This window comes from Aulostomus chinensis, chromosome 9 (assembly GCF_037954235.1).
Source record: "Aulostomus chinensis isolate RoL2024-O1b breed Wild chromosome 9, RoL_Achi_v1.0, whole genome shotgun sequence".
Classification (NCBI taxonomy): domain Eukaryota; kingdom Metazoa; phylum Chordata; class Actinopteri; order Syngnathiformes; family Aulostomidae; genus Aulostomus; species Aulostomus chinensis.
The window spans coordinates 6,449,590-6,473,915 of NC_141328.1; the positions used below are offsets into that span (position 1 = coordinate 6,449,590).

At 42.9% G+C, this 24,326-nt stretch overlaps 2 protein-coding genes across 2 annotated transcripts; one reads left to right on the forward strand and one right to left on the reverse strand.

Moving 5' to 3' along the window:
* Positions 1–1,904: 1,904 nt before the first annotated feature.
* apex2 (APEX nuclease (apurinic/apyrimidinic endonuclease) 2) lies at positions 1,905–5,825 on the reverse strand. The gene is made up of 6 exons (XM_086213408.1): positions 5,545–5,825; positions 5,350–5,433; positions 4,962–5,142; positions 4,722–4,865; positions 4,384–4,453; positions 1,905–3,257 (listed from the first exon to the last, which is right to left on the reverse strand). Exons 1-6 carry the CDS (start codon positions 5,657–5,659, stop codon positions 2,163–2,165), a joined length of 1,689 nt encoding a protein of 562 aa, XP_086069534.1. The 5' UTR covers positions 5,660–5,825; the 3' UTR covers positions 1,905–2,162.
* On the forward strand, positions 5,793–23,846 carry LOC147255602 (protein bicaudal D homolog 2). Its single transcript, XM_086213407.1, has 10 exons — positions 5,793–6,169; positions 6,987–7,312; positions 10,288–10,500; positions 10,678–10,830; positions 11,562–12,077; positions 13,498–14,379; positions 15,010–15,189; positions 17,304–17,455; positions 18,895–19,255; positions 20,259–23,846. Exons 2-10 carry the CDS (start codon positions 7,061–7,063, stop codon positions 20,262–20,264), a joined length of 2,715 nt encoding a protein of 904 aa, XP_086069533.1. The 5' UTR covers positions 5,793–6,169; positions 6,987–7,060; the 3' UTR covers positions 20,265–23,846.
* The last annotated feature ends 480 nt before the right edge of the window (positions 23,847–24,326 follow it).

The window sequence follows — 24,326 nt, forward strand, 5'->3', positions numbered from 1 at the left end:
CTCTCCCATAATAGCCTCATTATTCATATTTCTACTGGTAAAGTACATTAGAAGAGGAGCTGGCTAACATGGTTATAATATACTAAAAAGTATCTTTCTTTGTGTGTGAGAGGGAAATCGTGTTGCAAAGAATGCAGCAGTAGACGTCTGGCCTGGAGACCTTCTTTTGGTATTCGCTCAAAAGTAACAGTCAAGCAGAGGTGATGTCCTAAGTTTAGACAAAGGTTACAGGGTAAAAGTAGAACGTGTTTGCTGGTGCGCTTCCAAAATCTTCCTTCCACAGACCCATGATGTTCTCTGCAGCTGTAGAGACAGGGAAAGGAAAATGGGGGATGGAGAGAGGTAGTAATTGCACACATTAAGACATTTCCTGCCGTGTCACAAGCCAAGCCCCTCCCACTTCCTTAAGACTGACCCGGCCACATGTGGAGGGGTGTAGCTCAATGAAATACTGTCATATTATGTAATTGTTCAATTGTTCATCCCAAGATCACCTTATAGAAGTCTTTTAAATAAAACACAGGCCTTCAAAGCCATGGCACTAAATTCAAACACTGATTAAAACCTTCTATGTGCTGGTTTGCATTGCAGTGGCTAGACTGTGGCTGTGCAGCTTGTAGTGTCAATAAACTGGGTCTCTGTGGAAAGTTACTTTCCATTGCCTCTCCAAGCTTCAATTGTGTCTGCAGCTCACTCCAGTGCCATCTACTGGGCGCAAAGTGTAATGGCACCAAGGTGAAAGGTTCCACTCTGTTCAAAGACATTTTCAGTATAATCTTACTGGTATGACAGACTGGGGTTGCACCAAGCACTTCTATGTTCCTCTTTGTGGAAGTGTGATTGAAAAGGCGTGTTGCCTATGGCTACAGCGTATATGTAAAATCAAGTCTTGCATGTTGATCATGAGGAATCAAGAATTAGGAGCTCTATGGGGCTTAGCTCTGTGCCTTAGGGTGCGTTTCCACTAGCACTGGGTACCACGTCAGCGTGGGTGGACTCACCGGCCGAGAGTTCCCCCACGTAATTTGTGTGCGACACGTCAGCAACAGTGGACGACATGGAGGCAGCGTTATGCCTGTTGCTCAGTCAGTGCTTTTTTTCTCAAACTAAAAGTAAGGGAGGACAGACAGGCAAGGCCTCAAGAGGCAAAACAGAACACCCAAGAAAAGTATAAAAGACTTTACCATGTAATCGACCAGTATTCTGCCGAGGCCATGATGATGATACGAAGTAGACGACATAAGTGGGTAAGTTACCCAATCAGCGCCCCGCTATGTGTTTACATCACATTTTAGTCCCCGCTCGGCTCGCTTGGAACCCCACCGGAGCAGGGACCAAAATGGTAACGGTTAGTACCTTGTTGGGGCCAGTGGAAACGGGGCCAAACTGACACGAGCCAAAGTGAGCCAGTGGAAACGTGCCCTTCGTGGATAACAAGTGAGAAATTTGTTTCCGGGAGCCCTGATGGATTGCCTGGCTAGTAGTTAATTCTAAACTAAAGAAAAACGTTAAGATCATTTTCCAGGACATCTTAAGTTTTTTCTCTCATTTTCCATGTTTTCCATGACTGGAAAATTGGTCCGTTATTATTCAGGGTTTCCGGAACGTGTGGGATCCCTGCTGGTAAGGAAATTATTCAAATTCTACAGTCAACACAGAAATTACATGTGATGACAAAATATTAAATCTGAAATCCATACCGCAGTTCATAAAACTCTCACCGCCATGATTTCTGGAGCTCATTCAGCAGTATCGTGGAAAGACTAGAACTAATTCCTTTTAAACTAAAATTAAAATCAATACTAATTTTAATTAGCATTTTTCTGTTATACATCCATCCATCCATCCCTTCTTTTATAAAATTATGTTTATATATACATAAAATTATATAAAAAAAGAGATAAGAAAATTGTGATTAGGGTTCAGTTTAGTAGCTTGTTTTGAATCAGCAATTTGAAAGTAGAGAAAAAGCAACAAATCACAATGATTGTGATTCTAGTTACAAATAAATATTATAATTGTTGAGGTAGAAAAACAATATTTTATTTTCAGACTAACAAAAAAGACCTTTAAAATCAGACAAATTAGAAACTTGTGTAATAATCTTGCACCGCTGGTCTGAGCATAAATCAGGAAAACCAACATGCAATTGTCTTTCTGCATCACTTCCCCTTTTCAACCCAAGCAAAGAAGTTGCACCGTGCTTCGGGGTTTGACGCGTGTCCCTGAGGACGGGCGCACACAAAGAACTGTCTGCCCATGTTTGGCCCTTCCTTTTTCACAGTCCGGAGCACACAGGGTTCGCTGTGAACCTTACAGGAGGGTGGAGGGGGCGGTCCGTGAAGCACTGACTTCCAAAACCGTAAAGATAACCCTTTCTGGGCATGCCCGACAGTCGACTGTGGTGTTAAATGTTCCGCCTTTGATGGTTTGACCTCGGTGGGGCTGCTGGTGCTCCGCTGTGGTGAACCATCACAAACAAGGTCAGTCACCAACCCTTTGACTGTGGACTCTATAATTGGGGACCCTTTGTGGGAATTTAGTGAAGAGGTAGCTTTATCCAGATTAGAGGCGTTTTCACACTGTCTAGTCGTGGCTTCAGTAGGGGGAACCACATTAGTGAGCTTGGGTTTAAAAAAGGCCAGGAGGCTTCCCTGTGGCTTGGATGAAGGCTTTGCTGTCTTAGTCTTTTTCCCCTTTGGGACAACAGAGTCTGTGGGCAGTATTCGTTTTTTACCAGCGATGTTCCTCGCTGCAAAGGAGTCTATATTCTCCCTCTGCTCCCTCTCTTCTTGAGATCCCGGTAAAGTATCGTTCACATCTGACTGCGGTGACTTATGGTCCATCTTGACAAGGAAGCGAGAGAGTTTTTGCTGCTTGCCTGCAAACTCTGGCAGGTAGGAGGTACAGAGAGGGGGAGCTTTGGAGCTGGGCAGGAGCGGGCACCTGAGTTGCCCCCACACAGGGCAGTGATCTGACCCCTCCACCTCTGGCATTATGTCAGCTGCCACAAACTGCTCCTTTGCTAGCTGGCAGTCAGCAAATATGTAGTCAATTCGCGTGCCGTAGTTGGTCTGGCGAGCACCGGTGAGAGTGGACCAACATGTGAAGGCGCCAGTGCGAGTTGGGTGGAAATAGCGAAAGGTATCCATGAATTTTCCTCTGTGGGCGACATCTGTCAAGGTTCCCTCAGATACGGCATCATTCCTCAAAAAGGCATTCAGCCATTTCCTGCCAGGGTTTTCCTCAAAATCATCCTGAGAGAAAAAAACAAAAACAAACAAAACCCTAGGGGTTACGAACAGTTTCTCCATCTACTCGAATGCATTTTTGACAGCTGAATGCTACCATTTTTATTTTAAATGACATTTACCTCTGCCAAGTAGCTTATCTGTTTGGTGCTGTTTATTTGTCTGTCTGCCCACCAGCAGGGTTGCACATCTACCAGTGTCAGTTTCATGAAACTTGGTGGAGGGGTGAACCATGAGCAAGGACCTGGGTCACAGGGTGGATCCCTATTTTTGAAACTTTCCTTAAAATTAAAAAAAAAAATCACCTCTGGATGTTTTAAGGAACTTCTCAGTAAATATTAATTGGGTCTTTATGAAACGATTCGGGCTGCACGGTGGTGCAGTGGTTAGCACTGTGGCCTCACAGCAAGAAGGTTCCGGGTTCGAGTCCCGGCTTGGGCTTGGGATCTTACTGTGTGGAGTTTGCATGTTCTCCCCGTGCCTGCGTGGGTTCTCTCTGGTGCTCCAGCTTCCTCCCACCATCCAAAGACATGCAATTTGGGGACTAGGCTGATTGAATTCTCTAAAATTGACCGTAGTTATGAATGTGAGTGTGAATGGTTGTTTGTCTCTGAGTGTTGGCTCTGCGATGGACTGGCGACCTGTCCAGGGTGAACCCCGCCTCTCGCCCGTAGATGCTGGGATAGGATCCAGCCCCCCCGCGACCCTTACTAGTAAGGATTAAGCAGAAAACGACAATGGATGAAAAGATTCAGGCTTACAGCAAATATTTTGAAAAATATACAGATACAGCTCTTAAAATGGCTTCCCTTGGTCTCCTATTCCTGGAAAATGTTCATCTCTGTTTCCATGTATTATGAAAATAAAGAGATTTCATCTTTTTTAAGTGTCAGTGTTGAAATGGTGATGTCCTATTTAGAATAAAATCCAGTCCATCATAATTTTAAAGTGTACTTCTGGGAAACAATTAATATGGGAGAAACACAGAGCATCCAGGATCTATTGTAGATGGATTTACTTTTCCTCAAATGGTTCCTCCTTCTCTTGACTTCTCTTTACTTTGTGCTGTACTGCGTGAAAACTGAACAGGAAAAGGATTTATGTGACAATAATCGATAACTGATTTACTTACAGTATCACTGGGATCACAGTGGTCGACTGGTCGGTGGGACGTGTTTACATCTCCTAAAATAATCACACTGCTGAAAAACAGAAGAGAAAACTGAATTAGGTATACCTGTGATATAACACCTACATAATACATTTGACAATATACTATAGTGCATGTCAATGTTATATTTCATTTTTAAAAAGGTTCCTAAGTTTCACTGAATTGTATTGTCTGCAGAAGTTACATAAAACAGTTGATGCTCAGTGGGACGACCGTCTTTAAACTGATTAAGCAGCATTATTAAAAATAGAATGGTTTCTAGGTGTCATTATTTTCCAGGAAACCTTTCTAACTCTCACCTCCCGTCTCTCAGTATAGCTTCAGCTCGACACTGAAGCAGCTTGTAGAACTGCAGTTTGAACTGTTTCCTCTCTGGTTTTTCAGGGTCAGCTCGAGGACAGTACACATTGATGACGGCAACAGTTTGTATTTTATCCTGACACCTGTAAAATGCAAATGAAAAAAGAATTGTAGACTTAAATCAAATAAATACTCAATACAGATGGGTTATAAGCATCTTTAGGAAGATATTTTCTTGCATGATTCGGTGCCGTGTGATGACAGCCCGTCCCTCATTGTCTAACAGCTGTAGTTCTTCGTTTGTAAACTCTGAGAGATCGGCGTAGCATCCAACAGCCCCTTCATGGTTGGTCAGCAGACCTGTGAGGCCTTCCTCAGCAGCACATGGTGTGGCACTGTCCTTACAGTAAGTGGCAACCCCTGTGAACAAGTTTGTTTACTGTCATGTACAGCAGGTATAGCAATGCTGGGATCAAATTATATAAAAAAAAAATCAATAAACTGATCTTTATGTGATGTTACGTTTCACGGTTTTGTATTTTATCTCCTTAATTATTCATCTTCTTTTTTGATAATAGTGACTACACTTGATTGTGATTCACAGAGCAAAATATAATGATGATGAACCTGAGTAGCCGCTTCGTCCTCGACTGAAGCTGAAATAGGAGGTGTAACCGTCAACGATGGCCGTTCTTTCATCCAGCAAGTCTCCTGAGTGAGGGACAAGTCCAGGGTTAAATCTTATCTTCTTAAAAAACAGACGTGACGGATCTGTTTTACATGACAAGCTCCCGCGTTTTCCGACACCATGACAACACTTACTTGTCACCTTTGTCTCCTGTACACATATAATATCCGCGTCCAGAGAATCGAGAGCCTTTTTTATTCTACCTCCAAAAGTTCTAATGCCGTTTATGTTCCATGTGACGATCTTCATTGTGTAAAGTAAAAGTTTGATGCACGGCTGGCTGCAGACTAGTCTGCCAATGTGCACATGCGGAAGTAAAGCGGAAGTCGAGGTAGGCGTGATCGGAAGTAAATTTCTTTATTTATATTTTGTTAGTTCTATTTTATATCACTAGTGTTTACAAAGTAGAGTTTGTGATTCATTAAACAAATGTTCACTTTTTATTCGTAGGTACACCATACATGCCATACAGGGCTTTATGAAGCATGGTAAGACCGTTTCTCGGTGAAGGTGCATTGCGCCGTTGCTAAGCTAGAGGGGGTAATCGCGCTTTCACATTTTCGGCGCGCATTTGACACACGACCTCGCTGGGAAACGGGAGACAGAGCCGGGCAGGGAAGGGAAGCAGCGTATCAGTAACCTGGGCCTCCAAGCTGCGGTGTGCCTAGTGGCCGTTGCCGCTTGCAGCCCCCGTCAGGCATGTACATTTAGCCGTTAGCTGGCGACCAGCAAGCCACATCTTTGAAATAAAACCAGAGGGTGAGTAGCTGACGTTAGCTTGGCTGATCGTGCCTACTTAGCTAATTAGCTTGTCTGACTGATATCCGACTGACGTTACGACACGAGAACAACTCTTATGTCGTCTATTCCGCTAAGCCTATGTCATTATACCTTCTTATTAAGCTAAGAGGTTAGCTCGAAAAAAAATGTCTCTGTTTCACGATGATTGTCCCACAGCGTTACGAAGGCTAAAGCTAACTTCACTCTTGCTAACTGTCCGGCCGGGTCCAGTTTGGACCCGGTGTCATTTTAAATCGTGTCTCCTTCTCAAAAGAGTTAGCAACCTTCATGATACAACCTCACTTTTTCGAAACAAGGGGACGTGCCGGGGCCATCTAGTATTTGGTATCCCATTGTAATGGAAGTTGAAGCTAACATTGCGATTGATGGTGGTCGAGGGGATACAGATGCTGACGGGAAACATGCTTGACAGCCGGCCAACCGGCCGGTGTTTCCATCTTCGGTCAAATAGGATGTGAGGAAATGGTGGAAGACTGCCCCACCCAGGCAATGCTAATGGTCAAATTAATATTGATATTTTCCAGTTTTGCACTCAGGTTACGTGCTGTTTTAAATGCGCATCTAACGTGAGTCACTTAGTATTCACTGCTTATTAACTGTGGGAAGGGTAATTAATAATTAGAAAGGATCTAAAAAATCCACAGCCAATTAATCCAGCCTAACAAAAAAGGCTCAATACCAGCCAAATGCATGTTTTCTCACAAGACCTCTTTAAGATCTCAGCCTTTGTGTGTTCTAAGTGGTTTACATAACCACCATCTTTTCTTCTTTGCAGTGTGGAGTAATGAGAGTGGAGGAGTGAAGGAGTCCCAGGAGCACATTGGCAGTCAAGCAAGAGGCCAAGCAAGGATGCTGGAGGCAGATGCTGAACCAGCAGGTGCAGTCCTGGTGGGAGAAGGGGAGGCAGAGATGGGGAGCGGAGACTTGAAAGCTGAAGTGGTCCGGCTGACTCTCGAGCTCCAGGAGGCTACAGAGGAGAAGCTGCAGGCAGCCCGCTATGGCCTGGTGGTGTTGGAGGAAAGCTCTGCTCTCAAGATAAAACACCAGCAGCTGGAAGAGGAGCATGAAGCCCTTAAAGCAGAGCTCCAGCAGCTAAAAGAGGTAGGAGCCCCCCAAGGCTTTCAGGTTGGATTTAGACAACATACTGCAGGTTGTTTTTGTTTTTTTTTAATTAGCCATGCATTCTCATTTCTATCTTTCTGTTTCTTTCAGATAACACAATACTTCTTTTTGATGTGTATATACTGTATTTGATACACATTTGCTTGCAATTTTTTTGTTTTTGTTTTGTGATCTCTAATGACCAGGTTTATGTATATATCAAGCTAGATTTGGTCTTAAACAACCAAGTCAGTTACAGAACATGACACCTGTGCTGCCAGAGAAGCTGGATGACACAGGAAACAAAGTAAAAGTAAAATATCACAATATTCAGAAGCATTTTTCTCAATATGGATATATACATGGATATTGTTGTAGTGTGGAACATCTTGTCCAATCATAAAAATTGGTAATTTATTGTAACATAAAGTGCAACCATAAATTTTCCCCATAATTTTCAAACATTAAATTTTGCGAGACACCTGACTTGCTTCATATTTCGGCATTGATTTAGACAATCAAATCGTATGTCACATTCTTGAAAGTGAAAAAAATCCATTATATGACATCACATTTTGACAATATTTGATAATATTGACATACTGTCATGTCCAAGCTGCTACATATTACAACAAGCATATCTTGCCCTCTCAGTGAGATTTTCAGGGGACTTAAGTTGATGAAACTTGACTTCCTGCTTGCTGAATTTCTCATTTGGACAATTTTCTAGCATGTAATCTGGTTTAGCATGTGTAGTGGGAGGCACTCAAATGTTCCAGGATTAGGAATGTGCAAGTTGCAATCATAACTGTCTGTCCCACGGTTAATCCGCAGGTCAAGTGGGCTGGGATATAAATATTAATGTTCTGATTAATTGCACTCGGAACGCTGGTGGTGAAATTGCCCAACACATCACAAATAGAGAAAATATTAATTTGGTGACAGTCTCTAAAATAAGAATAAAGCAAATCTAAGCTTGGGTCTGCTAACATCTCCATTGGTTTTTAGGCATTATTGGCCCTGGGGCCACGAAGCCTACCTGTACCTGCATATGTCAGCTCCCTGCATTGGCTACAGAAAGCTCTGCTACCACGTCACTGCCGCACACTCCTGTTTTTCTGTTTTGAGTTTTGCTTTTATTACGGCGACAAACAACTGAATGTTTCCGTTCCTCGTCATATCTTTAAAAACGTCAGATATCATTGTTCTCATTTCACTATAAGGGGGAACGTTGCACACAAAGAAACAGTCACGTGGTTTTTATTTATGAAATGGAAGGAGCACTCTGTGGAAATACTATCCTACAACTAATGTTCTTACCGGCTAGAAGTCGTTTTATATTCGTCTGATGACCTCGGGGCATTGAAACTGTAGGGAAATGAGATACTGGTTAGCTGGAATATATGACTGTCTGCCTGTTTATGGTTAGAGGCACGCGTGTCTCACATGCTTCTCTTGTTAGTTTCGGATGACAATGTTGCCAAAATGTGAACTCATTCGGGGTAACAATGGCTGCTATTTTACGAGGACACAGTCTCCCTATTGAGACTTCTCGATGAGCTGGTGTCCCCGGTAGTTCTTTAAGGACACTATTGTCTTTTTAAGTAGCAGTTAGTCATCACATTTGATTATTCGCTCCCTCAGTGCTATTTATCGAAGTCATTGGTTTCTCTGTACAAGATGTGACCTTCTACTTTGATTGCAGACACTTGTTGAGTCAGTTTTGCTGTTGCGATGTCATTTGATGCGAATGGCATCGGGGGAAGTCTGTTTGGTTGTGGTGGCTTTACTAGTCACGAATGTGTATTTAAAGCTGCAGTTTCTCTGCCTGCTTTATGTTTGTTACATAGCAACAAGGATTGAATTGGGTTATAGTCTATATAAAACATGCAATATTCTCATTTCATTAATGTCATGAACGAATGCTGTGCTTTTTAATGTATCTTTTATCATCTCAACCTCTCTCCTGTTTCATTTTATTCATGGGGCGAGCCTAACTTGACCCCCCCTCCCCACTGTGAGAAGCCCTGGTTTGAAGTTTATTCAAATCCTTGCTGAATTTCTCGTTGAAAGGTGCATTTTGTAAAATATTATATTTGAGATCCTTGTGTGAGAGGTTAAAGATTGTTTTGCAATATAAAACTTACTGAAGCAGGTTTTCATAACTGGTTTATGTAAGGAGATAATCCCTTGTAATTCAATCCAATCCCATCATGTGGGTAGATTTTTTGATTTTGTAATATTTTTGTAGGGTTTTTTTTTTGTTTTGGTCTACCTGTGTACATTGAGATGAATGTGTAAAGAGTTGATTATGAACATTTGACCATGTTAGCATTACATGTAGAGTACACCAGAATAAACAGTAACACTTGGTTCATCTCCCGTCACATTTCAGTAAAGCTCTTAGTCCTACAGGACATAGTGGCACAGAATTTCAGCTATTTTTCTAATAATCTGCATAAACCTGATCTCTTGGCTGTTCACATACTTGGGCTTTGACTTTTTTTTTTTTTTAAGGAGCCAGCACTCGTGTTGTAAATAGGTTCTCTTATATAACCACAACATGGTCAGTAGAGCATGTTGATGAGCATGTGTGCATTTCATTTAACATCTTTTTTAATTTGGTCTTTCATCCACACACAGTCAGTGATACATCGTGTTAGCTATTAAAAAAAGCATTTTACTATAGTGTTAACCGTAATTTATTAGCTTGTTATCACATTGGCTGGATAACAAATTGTCTGGGGAGGAGATGGAAGCAGCTGTTCATGTCTAAGGTTGCCATAGCACCTTTTTCTTCAGTGTGATCATGTTTCAGATGATGATCAGGGAAGTGCTTTTCCCTCTCATTACAGATTTTATCTGCCTACATCTGCTACTGTTGTTCCCATGTGTAACACACTGTAGCCTGCCAGCCAAATACTGCAAATTTTGCCCTTTCGTGAACCTTTGTTTGTTTGTTTGTTTGTGTATAGGCTTTTGCAGATTCGGTGAGCAGCCAGAAGCGTGCAGCTGCTGATGGAGAGTGCCGGGAGGAGAGTCTGCTGCAGGAGACTGCCACTAAGGAGGCTGCCATGGCAACCCGCATTGAGGAAGTCCAGACAGAGCTAAAGCAGGCACGCATCGCTCTAGGCAATGCCCATGCAGAGATTGATAGACTTGGGGTTCTGTCCACCCAGCTAAAAAAGGTACGGTGAAATCAAATCGCACACCTGTATCCTAGTGTTGTACTACAGACGTGTCCTCATCACCTGGATTAGTGTTAATTGTGAAGCTTCATCAATGGCATACAAATGAATAACCAGCATAAGAAAGAATTGCCCAGCATGCAGGTTTGATTTCTCACGCTGATTTTTGTTCCACAGGAGTGTGAGTGTCTGGAGGCAGAGAAGGGCCATCTTAGGGATGAGATGAAAGAATATAAAGTACGCGAGTTGCGCCAGTTACAGGATAATGGTGAGCTGGAGGAAGAGAACATCTCTCTGCAAAAACAGGTGTCCGTGCTCAAGGAAAACCAGGTCAGCTGTCACTCATGTCACATGACCAGAAACATTTAGCCTGCAGTGGACTGTTGAAACTGAATAATGTTGAGTATATTCATATAAACATGGAAAATGGAAAATGCAATATATGAGTATGAATATGAACAGTGTTCTACCTTGTTTTGTTTTTTTTCCTGTTTATTGGCAAATTGTGTTTTCTGTATTTAAATGCTTCACTTGTAAGTCAAGGGGCAAAATGCAGCCACACACAGGCTGTAACTACTCACTGTTGTTTCCTGCTTGACAGCAAAATGCAGAGGTTGCAAACAACTTTTTATCTCTCTCACATGCTTGTTGACATAATTTCACAACAGGGCAACCCATTTGCTGTGTTGAAGGAACTGGTCAAGCCAGTTGTTTGGTGATTGTTCTTTCCAGAAACTGAAGTAGCTTCTAGAGAAGGGGACAAAATTCATACCCTGATTACCTTTTTTTCTTTCCATTTGTCGGTGGATTCCATTTTAATAACACACAAACATGACATATGAGCAAGGCTGCATTCCGTCAGTGTAAGTGGATCTCCAACCGAAAGGCCTGTACCAAAAAGATTTTGGTATGACGACCAATGTATACAGGGAAAAGATACTGTAAAAGTGTGATTGTAACACTTGTGCTCTCAGAATCTTCATTTCATTGGTATGTTTGTCTGTTGTGGCTTTGTTGAGAAAAGTGTGTGTTTCATAAATCGTCTTACGGTTATGTCTCAGGTTGAGTTTGAGTCGATAAAGCTGGAGCTGACTCACAAGAATGAGGAGCAGGAGGAGCTGCGAGCACAAATGGAGGAGGCTGCCAGGCTGCGGGAGATTGCGGAGAGGCAGTTGGATGAGGCCCTGGAAGCCCTGAAGGAGGAGAGGGAGCAGAAGAACAGTCTTCGGAGAGAGCTTTCTGCCTTGACCCTTAACCCCTTTGATTCTGTGGGGAACCTGGAGTTGCACCTGGATCAGCTAGATGACAGCCAGGAGGAGGGCCAAGGGGGAGAGGGAGAAGGTGAAGCTGAGGGAGAGGATCAGGACAGCGGTTATAATAACGGTCCTGGGTCTGCCCCCAGTTCTGCTCACCCTCCTCACTTGGGGGGCTCCAAAAGTAATGGCCTCATCCATCGCTACTCCACTCCACGCAACAGTGACGTATTCCTGCGCGCGCCAGCTTCTGGGCTGGTGTCTGACCTCCTGAGTGAGCTGCACTTTTCAGACAGTCAGAAACTCAAACAGCAACTCCTCCAGGTGAGAAACCAGATGACATCAAGCACTCTTGTCAGTCACCATGAGATTTGAACGTGATGGAATGTAACGAAACATTGATTGCTGCTAAGTAGGTGGCAGCCACACTTAAATGTCTAGGTTTAATCTTCTTCAAATATGTTGGTATGGTTTTAAGATTTTCAGCTTTTCTTTTCTATTAAATATTTTGACTATGGAATCATAAAGATCCTGTCTGGCTGAAATGTTGCGTCATAGCCAGTGAAACTATAATCTAGTGTGCAATGTCCTTACAGCAGTTTTGGGTGTGCACACAGCCACCAACTTTAAATTTAAAGCACTGCCACCTTTATTTACAATAGTTGGGAGGTTGTCAGACAGGTTAGTTATGTGTCGAAAGGGATGTCTGCTGCTTCCTGCTTTAGACCACATCCGTTGAACGAGTCAGTCTCTATATGAAAAAAAAAAGTCAAACATCTGGCACCACTTTTCATCAAAAGTAAATGATCCAGTTTACTTGCCACGTAAAGGATGCTTAGAACATCTTGAACTCAACCCTCTCCGTCTGAAGGAAATATATTATTGATGTTGCACTTAAATTGGGGGTTGGGTTAGCAAGCGCTTACCTAACAGATGTGAGCGTGGAGCTGAATGGGGTCAGCCACCGTTTCACATTAAAAATGTATGCTGAGTAAAGGTGGTTGGGGGAGGAATTTGTGTCACGCAGAAGCTTCATTTGGTCATCTGTAACATAATTAACAGCCAGTGTTGTTGACATGTAAGTATTGATCTCTCCCTAAAATGCTTTCAGTTCAGTGAGGGGAGGCAAATGCAGTCCTCTTGACATCAAAAAATGCATTTATCTGCAGCTAATGACACCTTAAATTTTCCATATTTGTCAAACCCAAGTTTTAGCCTTGTACTATTCTTCCTCTGCAGCACAAAAGGACACAACTAAACCATATTAATGTGAGCAGTTGGTACCGTTAAAGTAGGAGCAGGGGAGGTTGCCCCTGTGAGTTTGTGTAGTGTGTAAATGACAGAGATGATGTGCACATAGGGGTTGAGTAAGATGAGAAGCCATCAGACAAAATATGTATGAGGAGAAATCGGAAAGAAAAGGTAGAGAATCTTTTATTGGGGGTGTATTAAAGAGCCACGGTAGGGGGTAAACTAGTCAAAGAGGAGTTGGCTTTTCATGTGGAGTTTATTTAGAAATTATTGTTATTCTGTCTTAGTTTAAGGATTGGGTTCAGTACGTTGAGGGTTTGTTTGTTTTATCTGGGAGTTTTTTCCGTTACTCGCAGCAAGCAAAAACTGCTGCAGTGCTCTTATGCATACCTGACCTTAAGACTGACTTAAAAATTGCAAACCTTTTTTTGCAATTAATTCATTATTGCAGATGATTTTGCTTGCTCATCCTTCTTTTAATTTGTGTTCCCAGGCAGAGAGAGAGAAGTCAAGTCTGGTGAGCAAGGTGGAGGAATTGCAGATGCAGCTAGTAATGTCCAAGCAAGCACTAAGTCAGCAAGAGGACAAGGTCGGGTCTCTCACCCAGCAGCTGGAGGCTGTGCAGAGCAGCCAGCAGCACAGCCAGGAGGCAGATGACAGAGGGGATGATGACAATGATGATGGCAATTGTGGTGATGTGGGCTTCGACTATGAGGTGGACACTAAGAGCAAGGAGGTGCTGGAAGCACGAATGCGTTCGGCCAGTGAAGAGCTTCTGAAGTTGCGAGATGAACTGTCTCAGGCAGGTACTCGCTATAACACCCTAGAGCAGCGATACAAGCAGGAAAAGGATCGTTGGAGGGCAGAGGCTCAGGAGCTGGCTGACAAGATCCGTCAGTGTATCAAGTCCAGCAAGCAGGACCAGGAGCGGATCAGTGAGTTGGAGAAGGAGATTGGAGCCACACGGAAAGTGGCCATTGATTCTGAAGGGCATCTGAGCGTGGCCCAGGAAGAACTGCTGGCCTTCTCTGAGGAGCTGTCCAACCTCTATCACCATATTTGTGTCTGCAACAACCTGACACCCAAACGGGTCACCCTGGACTATTACCGTGATAGTGCCCGGGCCAGCGGGGGAGCAGGAGGTGCGCGAAGGCCTCACCACGTCTACCCCCAGCCAAACTCCCAGAAGAAGCCAAGAGCCAACGACATGTTCATCTCCAAAGCTGCAGCCTTGCAGTTTATGGGTGAGGTGGACAGTGCAGGAGCCAGTGTTGACTCTCCCAACTGCCCTGGATCCCCCACCCTGGATTTCAGGGACCCTTCCAATGTTCGGAACCTGGTAGCAGTCATACGTTGCCAGATCAAGCACCTCCGGGTAAGAAAGAACTACCCATCAAATACACTATGAAACATTCATTCCAGTGCTCTATTAATATTTGTTTGTGACCTTAAAGTTGATACCATTGCAAATTCCTCATTGACGCCTGGTCGCTGAAAGCTAGACATTGTTCGGGGTGAAGGCTTCGCTTCCTTCATGTGTCTGAACCTAAAGCTTGGCTTAGACTGTTAAATGTAACCAAGTAGCTCAAGTGCCTGTACACTTCCAGTGCCTTGATGACACGTGTGCTTGTGTGGGTTTGAATGGATCAGATTATCACAGTCTGCTGAGTTATCGCCCCGACTGCAGAGAATCCTGTAACAGAAAAAAAAAAGAAGACTGTAAAAACAGCAGTGTCTGAACACTTGTATCCCTGCCTTTTTATGTCGTGGAACACCTACAATATAGCACAATACAGGCAGTTGTATTCATGAAGATTCCTTCACACATATTAATGTTTACAGTTCTGGGATTAATTTTATATATTCCAGACCGGTTATTTGGTTTGAGGCAGTGGTTGATGTTTTGTGTATGAACAACCAGAGTTTTCCCGTGCTGATTTAAGATCGGCCAGAAAAACAACACATTATCTCACTGAAGTGAAGAATTCTGGTTCTGTTTCTCCAGGTGGCTGTGGATCTCTGTCGTCAGAGGGGTGCAATGCCTTATTCAGGGTTCAGCAGCAGTGGAGAGTCAGAGCGGGATGCTGAAAGCCTGTTGGAGGAAGTCTTGAAACTCAAGTCCCTTCTCAGCACCAAGAGGGAACAGATTGCCACTCTCAGGACTGTCCTCAAGGCCAACAAGCAGGTAAGACACAGTAGGGAGGTTATAGTTGAGTAAGACTAATGGTTCAGCCATGTTGTTGCACCATCATCTCTCCATTTTGGAGAACCACTGCCCTACAGCAGTTGAGCTTCCAAGTCCAAAATAAAGTAGCCAAATTGAAAGAAAAGGTGGCACAGTATCCTTCCTGGCTAAAAAGTCCAAGTGAGCCTTCTCTAACCCTTTTTAGATGGAGTATGCGGCAGGGTAAAGGTGGGAATTTGCTGTCTTGTCGGTGTGAAATAGAGGCGTAATATTCCTCTTTCCAAAAAAGCGGTGGTATTTTGTTTTTATGTTTTTCAACTTGCTGGTGATGTTCCGTCATCCAGTGATACCCACATCAACCACGCTTCTCTGCGACCTTTTCATACAACAAACTATCCTTCACAGTCCTGTGAGGTGGTTATCCACGGTCCACGGCTTGGATATACACAGCAATTGAGGTGCCAATAAGTGTACCCTCGGAGAAGGAATATTGCCGGGCTAAAACTGACCCTTAATTTGCCGCACTCTGTCTGAAACCTCGGACCGAGCCATAAAAAAGACGGTCGAATTAGCGGCTTGGTGGCCAGTGTACAGCGCCTTCTGTAACTTTTGCGACATGTCAAAATATTTGAATCTGATTTTGTTTCTTTGACACATAAGCGATATGGTTGCCCTGTGTCATCAATGGCTGTCTAGACAGTCGGTATGACCTGACATGGGTCCTTATTTGGAGTTGAACATGATATTGCTCTTCCCGAAACCCCAACGCTCCCCCACACTCCCCAACTCCCCCACCCCACTCCATGCCACCATCTCTCCTGAACATCAAGCTGTGTGACCTGTTTCTGTCATGTCCCAAGTTCCCACTCTCCCCTTTACACACATTCACACACAGATCCAGTAGAGAAGTCACCGATGCATGTCCCTTCAGTATGAGTTGTACTTGTAACACGTGCATGCACGTACACACACACACACACACACACTCACACACACACACACACACACACACACACACACACACACTCGCTGCTTAGCCTGGTAGAGCTCAAATACTGTAGGTTACCTTTCTGATGTCTGATAATTCAGTCTACACGTAGTTACACCAAATCTCTTATTATTATCAATCACAACGCTTAATTTGGGGGTAAAACGTCTTTGTTTCGCTTAAAAAAATATTGAATACCTACACTCTCAACTTAACTTTTTTTATGATTACTTATTTGCATCCAGGCTTAAAATCTTTCCAATACAATCTCTAATCAGTACAATACAAGTTTAAATTTAGACATGTTAGCTTCAAGGACAAAAAGGAACATCTTCAGATTCTGTAAGAATTAGATTCATCTAGCTACAAATAAAATAAGATGAACATCTCAGTTCATTTCTTCTCTCTGTATCTCGCTTTTCTGGAATTTGTCAGTCCATCGCGATTTCCTCTTGCAAGTACAAGCAGAAATGCAGTGTAAATTCTTTATATTCTTTCCATGTGGCTACAAAGCTTTATTTTTTGTTGTATTGTCTCTATTATTGTAGATTGACACTGTTGTGTGCTTCATATTACGTTGTAGCAGATCATCGGGAAGTGAAAAATTGTTAAAATGCGTCATATCTGTGAACATGTCGAGGTGCTCACCCCAAGTGAAATATGGAATTGAAGCGCTGTGTGCAGTGCATTGATTCGTTGCCCCTCCTCGCCCCTCCCTTGCTCTCTCTTACAAACACATTGACAACTGACCCATCTGTGATTACCCCAGCGTTTAATTCGACTCAGAAACCTCCTCCCCCACACCCTGCTCTGAGGCAGACGCCACACGAAGGATCCCGTACAGTTGTAGAATACTAACAATCACAGCTTGTTTGGTTACAATCAAGGCTAAAACAAACAGGAGAAAGTATCCAACAATGCATCTGGGCTGATTTCCAACCTTCATCAGGAGTCTCACTGGAATTACTGGCCATGGTGGTGCTATCAGCGTGAAAGATTGCCACAGACATATTTTACCTTCTCCATGCTAGTTATTATAACACGAGAATACTCATTAATAACTCACTTTGAAAGGGGAATGATGGTGCTACACTCAATGATGCATTTCTATTTTTTGTCACTGTAGACTGCAGAGTTGGCCCTGTCCAATTTGAAAACCAAGTATGAGACTGAGAAGAGTATGGTGTCAGAAACGATGATGAAACTGCGGAATGAGCTCAAAGCCCTGAAGGAAGACGCTGCCACCTTCTCTTCACTCCGGGTCATGTTTGCCAGTCGGTAAGGTTTCTTTTTAATAACATTTTTAGCCAAGTTAAAAAGAGTGGTACAGTTCAGAATTTCTTTTTTCTAAATGTTTAGTAATGGCGCTCTTGTTGTGGTCCAGCTTCTGCTACCACTCTTGTAATAAGCTTACATTGCTTATTACGCCTGTGGACAATCCAACGGGTTCACGTGAAGATTACAAAGCACATGCTCTGCCCTGTGCCTTCGGGGGGGGAGGAGGCGAGGACAGATTTGTCCCATCACGCCAGGTCACCTTAGGGAAGGAAAAGCCTAATGACTGTGGGAGAGGCAGGGGGGTGGGGTGCACGTAGAAACCACAACACTTAACTTAATCATCACTAACCTCTTGCGAGCATCCGCTGGCATGTGGAAATATTTGGAGTGTTTTTGCACTGTGATTACTAACTTGAGTTGTTATTTTTTCTCAGTCTGTAATGGGCTCCAAAGGTGTTTGCATTATTTGTTTATAAATGCCTGAAAGTCCTCTTTGACACTTATTGCATTAGGCCGTCTAGGCCGTCATCAGACAGTTATGAGCTGGCATTTGATTATCCCTAAGAAGGATTGAAGCTCCGCAGCTTAAAATGATCCTCCTGCTCTGGAGTACGTTTTTGTGGCTCCATCATGTGGATGAGTGATGCTACTGCATTCTCAAAATGTACACCATGTTATTTAATCATTGAAATATCCATTTATCTATTGGACTCTTTATAAGCTCTCAAGCTGACATGAATGTAGAATCAGCCCAGATTCTAGCCCAGTGCTAGACAGTTGTCAAACACTTAACTTCTAAAGTAGCAGTAGTTGACATACAAGGACTCTCCTGCAGTCACCATTTCTCTAAAACCGTTGCATTGAATAGAGCGGTTTTCTTTTAGCAGAGCTTCCAACCTGCCTGCATTCGTACAAACTGGATTATTTCAGGCTGCTCAGCCCTTATGTCATTTTCAAGAATCCGTAATATGACACCAGCAATGACTTTTATCCCTACATTTCTCTCCTGTTGTATTTGGCACTGCGGTTGGCATCCATCTTTCATGGCAGTATGTCCAGGATGCATAAAGCAGTTTGTAGTAGTGATGAGAAACATTTCGTTAAAATGAAATAAATATTTTAGGTGAAATAGGGAGCTATGCTTGTGTTATATCATAAATGTTAATACGTTTTTAGCATCAACATATTTGACAAATCAAAGGAATATCACACTTTTGGTGCCAGCCACCCGTTTTGAGAATCAGTTTGTGCTTTTTATGTTTTACAATTAACAAGTAGATCATGAATTAAAAAAAAATACTGCTAAATTAATCACTAATGAATATAATCTTTAGTTGCAGTGTTTGGTCATAGTTGGGTTTTGGCATGTTTAACGTGTGTCTCCTGCTTTGAGCTTTAACGTGGTCTTGCCTGCTTGTGCATGTTGCTGCGTGTCTCAGGTGTGACCAGTATGTCACTCAGCTGGATGAGATGCAGAGGCAGCTGGCAGCAGCCGAGGATGAGAAGAAAACACTGAATTCTCTGCTGCGGATGGCTATCCAGCAGAAACTGGCTCTCACTCAGCGTTTGGAGGATCTGGAGGCCCCTCTGTCTCCCCAGAGTTTGAACAGCAGCCCCCGCCGCTCCAGAGCCAAGGAGTTGGCCACCAAGTCAGGCCGAGCACCACGGAGCCCTCGAAGCAGCCCTGCACGCCCGCCTCTGAGAAGCAGTCCACGAGCCAGCCCGGTTCTTGGAAGCAGTGTTCCCGCCATGGCCACGCACCACCTGCGAGCTCTAACCCGAAGCCTCCACACAAGTCCTGTAAGACCCCCCATCTCTCTTTGTCCTGACAAGCCCGTCCAGGCAAGCAGCCAGTCTAGCAGACGTAAGGCTCTGCCACGCGACGCCACTTTCATTAGAAGTCAAAGCGTCAGTGATATTTTTGATACAGATTCGAGTCCTGGCTACTCCCCAACACGTAAAAGCTCCACCAGTTCTGTGGCCAGTGAGTCGATGGTCAAAACCAAAACACAAGTCAGCGATTTAAGAACATCGCTTCGGAGAGGCTCAGCTCCTGCACGTCAAGACACCTTCATCACAACTCGTGTTGTACCTGCCTCCTCCGCCAGGCTGAAGTCTAATTTGTTTAACTCATCGATAGATGATCTAACCTCTAAATCTCAGCATGTTTATCCTAACACCTCTGAAGCATGGGGTGAAAGTAAACAAACGCCTCATCTAAAACCAAACTCTGACACTTCAGTGCGAAGAAAACAGCAGTTAGCTAGCAGGTCTCGATCCGTCCAGGCAGCTGCTGCATGTCGTAACAGCTGTCAGTCAAACTCGATCTCTTCTCAGTGTACTGACAAATGTCCCACCACGTCCCTCTCTGTTCCCTGTCCACCTGGTCAGAGCAGGACGACGGGGCTCTGTAGAGAGTCTAGGCGCATGTCAACCACCTTGGCCAGGAGAACCGCCGAGGAATTTCACAATAATATCAGTAAGAGTAACAAGGCTCAGGCTCCATCCACCAGGGCCCGGAGCTCCCAGTCTAAATCATCACGCAGGCGATGAGATAAAAGCCAAGAGGATTTGAGCTGTGTACCAAAGTAGTTATCACGATCAGTAAATACATATGAAATACATGGGCAATCATTTTGTAGATGTTCTTAGTGCGGGTAAGCTTTATCAATAGCTGTCCAGTACTCAACTGTTTATCCTTATTATCCTCACATTTTTCAGTCATTTATTCTTACTAAATCTGTTTTTGTTTTTTTGTTTTGTTTTTTTTGTTTTGTTTCTGTCTCTGCTTCACCCTGTCTAGCGCTGAAACACTCCTCCATTACTCCAAACTCCAAACCCCCTCTTCTCCATAAGGACCTGTCTCCATGTTGACCTCCCTGGCTCCCTCCTCCTTTCCTGACTCAAGACATCCTGTCCATCCTTGATGTGACGCTACATTTCCCACTCTCCCGCCAGAACCATGGATTTTAAGAAGTTAAAAAAAAAAAAAAATCTCTCATCCCTACCCTCCTGGTCTTCTCTGGTTGAATCTGAGAAACCTGCATGCAGCCTGGAGAAGGATGAAGAGACAAATGTGCTGCTCATTACTCTGTGAAGTCATTGACTGTGTCTTGTCCCACGTGGTTCCAAATTTCCATCTGGTCTTGTTCAAGGCTCTGTGTTGTGGAGAACCATTGCCAGTATTTATTCCAGAAATATGAGACTTTTGACATAACAGTATTTACTGTCCTCAGACTTTGATCCAAGCCAAAATCTCTTCTAAGGCTCTATGTCTGTACAATCTTGCCTTTTAGTCTGGCACCCTGGTCAGGCCTGTCCAGCGTCTCTTAGGTCAGTAAGCCATTAGCTCATCTGTGGTAGCTCCCCCAGCTAGTGGGTTTTATAGAATAATGCAGCCTTACTAATGATCGCTATCCTAAAGCTATAGAGAGCTCGCTATTTGTCTTGAAGTTCCTCTATGTTACTAGTGGTGCAGTTACATGTTCTTTTTTTATCCTATGATGTGTTTGGCTCGATGACTTCGGCCCGTCGGCCACACCCTTTAACCGAAGGTCAGTAAACATGCCATTTCAGCGATGGAAATAGATCAGCCATAAGTTCACCACCTCAGGTCAAAACCAAATAATTACATTCATGATTTGAGGAATTTTTGACATGCATCTCACTTTTCAAACTATGCAGACCAATTCAGGATGTCCCTGATTACTACGACAAGATCAGTGTGGGATTAAAACTTGTGGCTGCTGCTACTTTAGAAGATAAGCAGGATGCAGCAACAATCATCTCTCACAATAAGCAACTCATCAAAGGCATTCCGTGATGCAAAAGTGCAGGCATCCCCTTGGCTGGTCATATGCATGCTTACCAGTAACTTGGTTTGCTTAAAACTAATGTTAACATGTTGGAATTTCCTATTTGTTATTGTGCTTCTGCTTTTTTTCTACTTGAAGCAACCAAGCAGCACTGTTTTATTTATTCCTAATTTATCATCACTGTACTTTTGTTTGCTCTCCAAGCAAGCAAGCAAGCACTGTAATGATCCAGCGAACTCATTGACTCTGGCTTCCATTGTTTTCTGTTGGAATGCTTTTAGTGCAGGCAGGCTACTACTGTCAGGTCTGCTGGAAAATTCAGCCGTAATGGCGTCCCGTTGCACTGCGCTTTACACAGTGGCACAAAGTGACTTTAAATAATAATGGAATAAACATATTTAGTAAGTGGGAAGTTAATTTGCTGAAATTGCTCTGCTGTTTCCCCATTCTGAGCTCCGAGAGTTCTGAGAGCGTGAGGCTTGTATAGCAAAGACAAGACACCAAGAGAAAATAAAACATTAGTCACCATGTAGAGGTTCATTATTCACCACTTAGATGTACATGTATGTATTAATAACCCCGGCATGGGTTGCTTCTAGAGGACTTTGATTCCAGGGCTGTGATTTGAGGACAAAAGTGTGTAACACTGGCACCATAACACCCCCCGTCTGTCTAACTTGAGTGCAGTTTTAATTGTAACTGAATCGACCTGATGAATTCAATCACAGTTAAAGACCAGTTTAAAAAAATGGCTGTTTAAAAAAAAAAAAAAAGACATTTTAACATTGACTTCATGAAGATGTCTTGTGGTTTATTAGATGAAGCCACAACATGTTGATGAATATTTTTAGTGCCTTTGTTTCAGTCTTGTTTTTTTGTTTGTAGACTACTGTGGGCCCTATTTTCACAGCAGCGCAACAACCAGCGCCAGCAGTAATCAGACAGTTTGGTATTTCCGTGACAACCAGCGAAACGCCATTTTAGAATCATGTTTGTTTTTCGCATCACCTTCTGCTGCCAGTTTGATGATTTTGGCAGCAAGTTGAGGGAAAAAAAATCGCACAACATATTAATGCTCAAAAATAATGTCTGATAATGGGTCGTTTTAACTAATGAGTGATGAGCTTACAATATGAGAAGTGCTGCCCTGAAGCATCTTGAACGCCCATGAATCATTCCAACACAATAACCAGACTGATACACCCATCAGGCTGGTTCTTGCCAGCTGGCTCTCTGCTTCCTGTGTATGTGAGACATAGCAGGTTACATGCTACTGGTGCTCCACCCAGTCAAGTTCTATTCTTGAACTAAAGTTTGATTAATTTCTGACAAACGAGCAGCCACATACAGCTTGTTCAATCTACCTTGAAACAAGGGCTGCTTGATCATGGCGAAAATCATAATCTCAGATATTTCCGGTCAGTATTGAAGTCAAGGTTATTTTAAAAGATTACTCACTGGCTTTGGTGATCTTCATTGTTCTTATGTATGTTAAACAAAGGGAGATAACACAATTTGTATTGTTTTGTGGTGCAGACACCATCATGGGCTTTTAGGAGGGGTTGTGCCTGATTTATCAGAATCAGCACACGAATCTTTGTTTTCATCACTGTAAAAGATTGTAATTTTTAAAATTTGATAAATAGGTCGACCCTATTTTTTTACTGTTACAAAGAGCCACATCTGCTTGTGGTGTCAGAGCTCCTGACTACGCGAGTTCCCTCAGAAGTAAATTCTAATATTGCTGAACTTATGGTTGCAGCACGTCACACCACATCACTGTGGAAATGTTATTAAACCAGTAAAATGATTGGCTGGGAGCATATTTATCTACATCCCACATCCCCGAGGTTTATAACGCTGCTTCACACATAAGAATCCAATCCCTTGGAAGTACAGGTCCAAGACCTTCAGCTCTTGTTGTGCCTGCAGGCTTAAAATGGGGTCCTTTATCCTGTTTTTCACGTACATTTCTATTCAACACTGTAGTTTTGTTTTTCTTTTTTCTTGAAGGAATGTTTTATGAGGAAACTCGTTAAGCAGTGTCAGCACTGAAATAAGTGTTATTGCATTTCAGTAGAATATTTTCACTTTTTAGCTTCAGCCATTGTTCAAACTCACTCATGAACAATCGTTTCCCCTGAAATCAGTGGTCACCATATCTGGTTACTACGTTAGATATGTTGTTAGCTTTCTACGAAGATCATAAATGCATTAAATTATAGCTTCGATGTAAAGACACATTTGGAAATTTAAAATAATGGTTTTTGAACTACCAGGGGGAACTGGACTGTAAAATTGTAAATGATCCTTTGCTAAAAAATGAAAATGTTTTAAGAAAATGCCATTACTTTGAAGGTTGTACATTGATCTTTTAATCTATTTAATTTTCTGTGTGTATATTTAATTTCCATGGTTGTACAAAATTTTAACTGTATTTATGTGGGTCGTCATTCTGTATAAATTGGTCTAGAACTTGTCATGTACACACTCTGCGTAACTTTTTATTTGTATGCAACAACTTCCTTTCATTGACCTGTGAACCCATTTTGTCTTGAAGAATAAAACAAGCCAACACTGTATGATCATGTGTGTTTGTTTGGTGTATCAGTCAGGTGTGATGTAAAATACTGAGATGTAGTCAGAGTAAAGACAAAAGTAGTTCAGACTAGAGAGGGACAGGATCTAGAGATGTATCCATGCAGACGATGTCACGACTGAAGGATCTGAATCTGTTATTGGCTAAAGACTCATATACATACAAACAGTTTATACCACTGCTCTCATGTTAGGTAAACATCTCAAACTACGTCTTGAGATTTATGTCTGAGTTTAAAGTGCATGCAAAAAAAAAAAAGTGATGAGGATAAGAGCCACAAGGTGCAAAGATGAGAAATGTGTAGTTGAGGGAGGTGTAAGTGCAGAGAGTTATTGAAATGCTTACCAATTTAGAATTTGTAGGCTGAGTGAGTGTTGAGCTTCACTGAAGAAGAGCTGTTCTGACACGGATTTGACTGTTCATCGGTGTGCTGGCTCAACAGCTCTCGTGTCTTGTT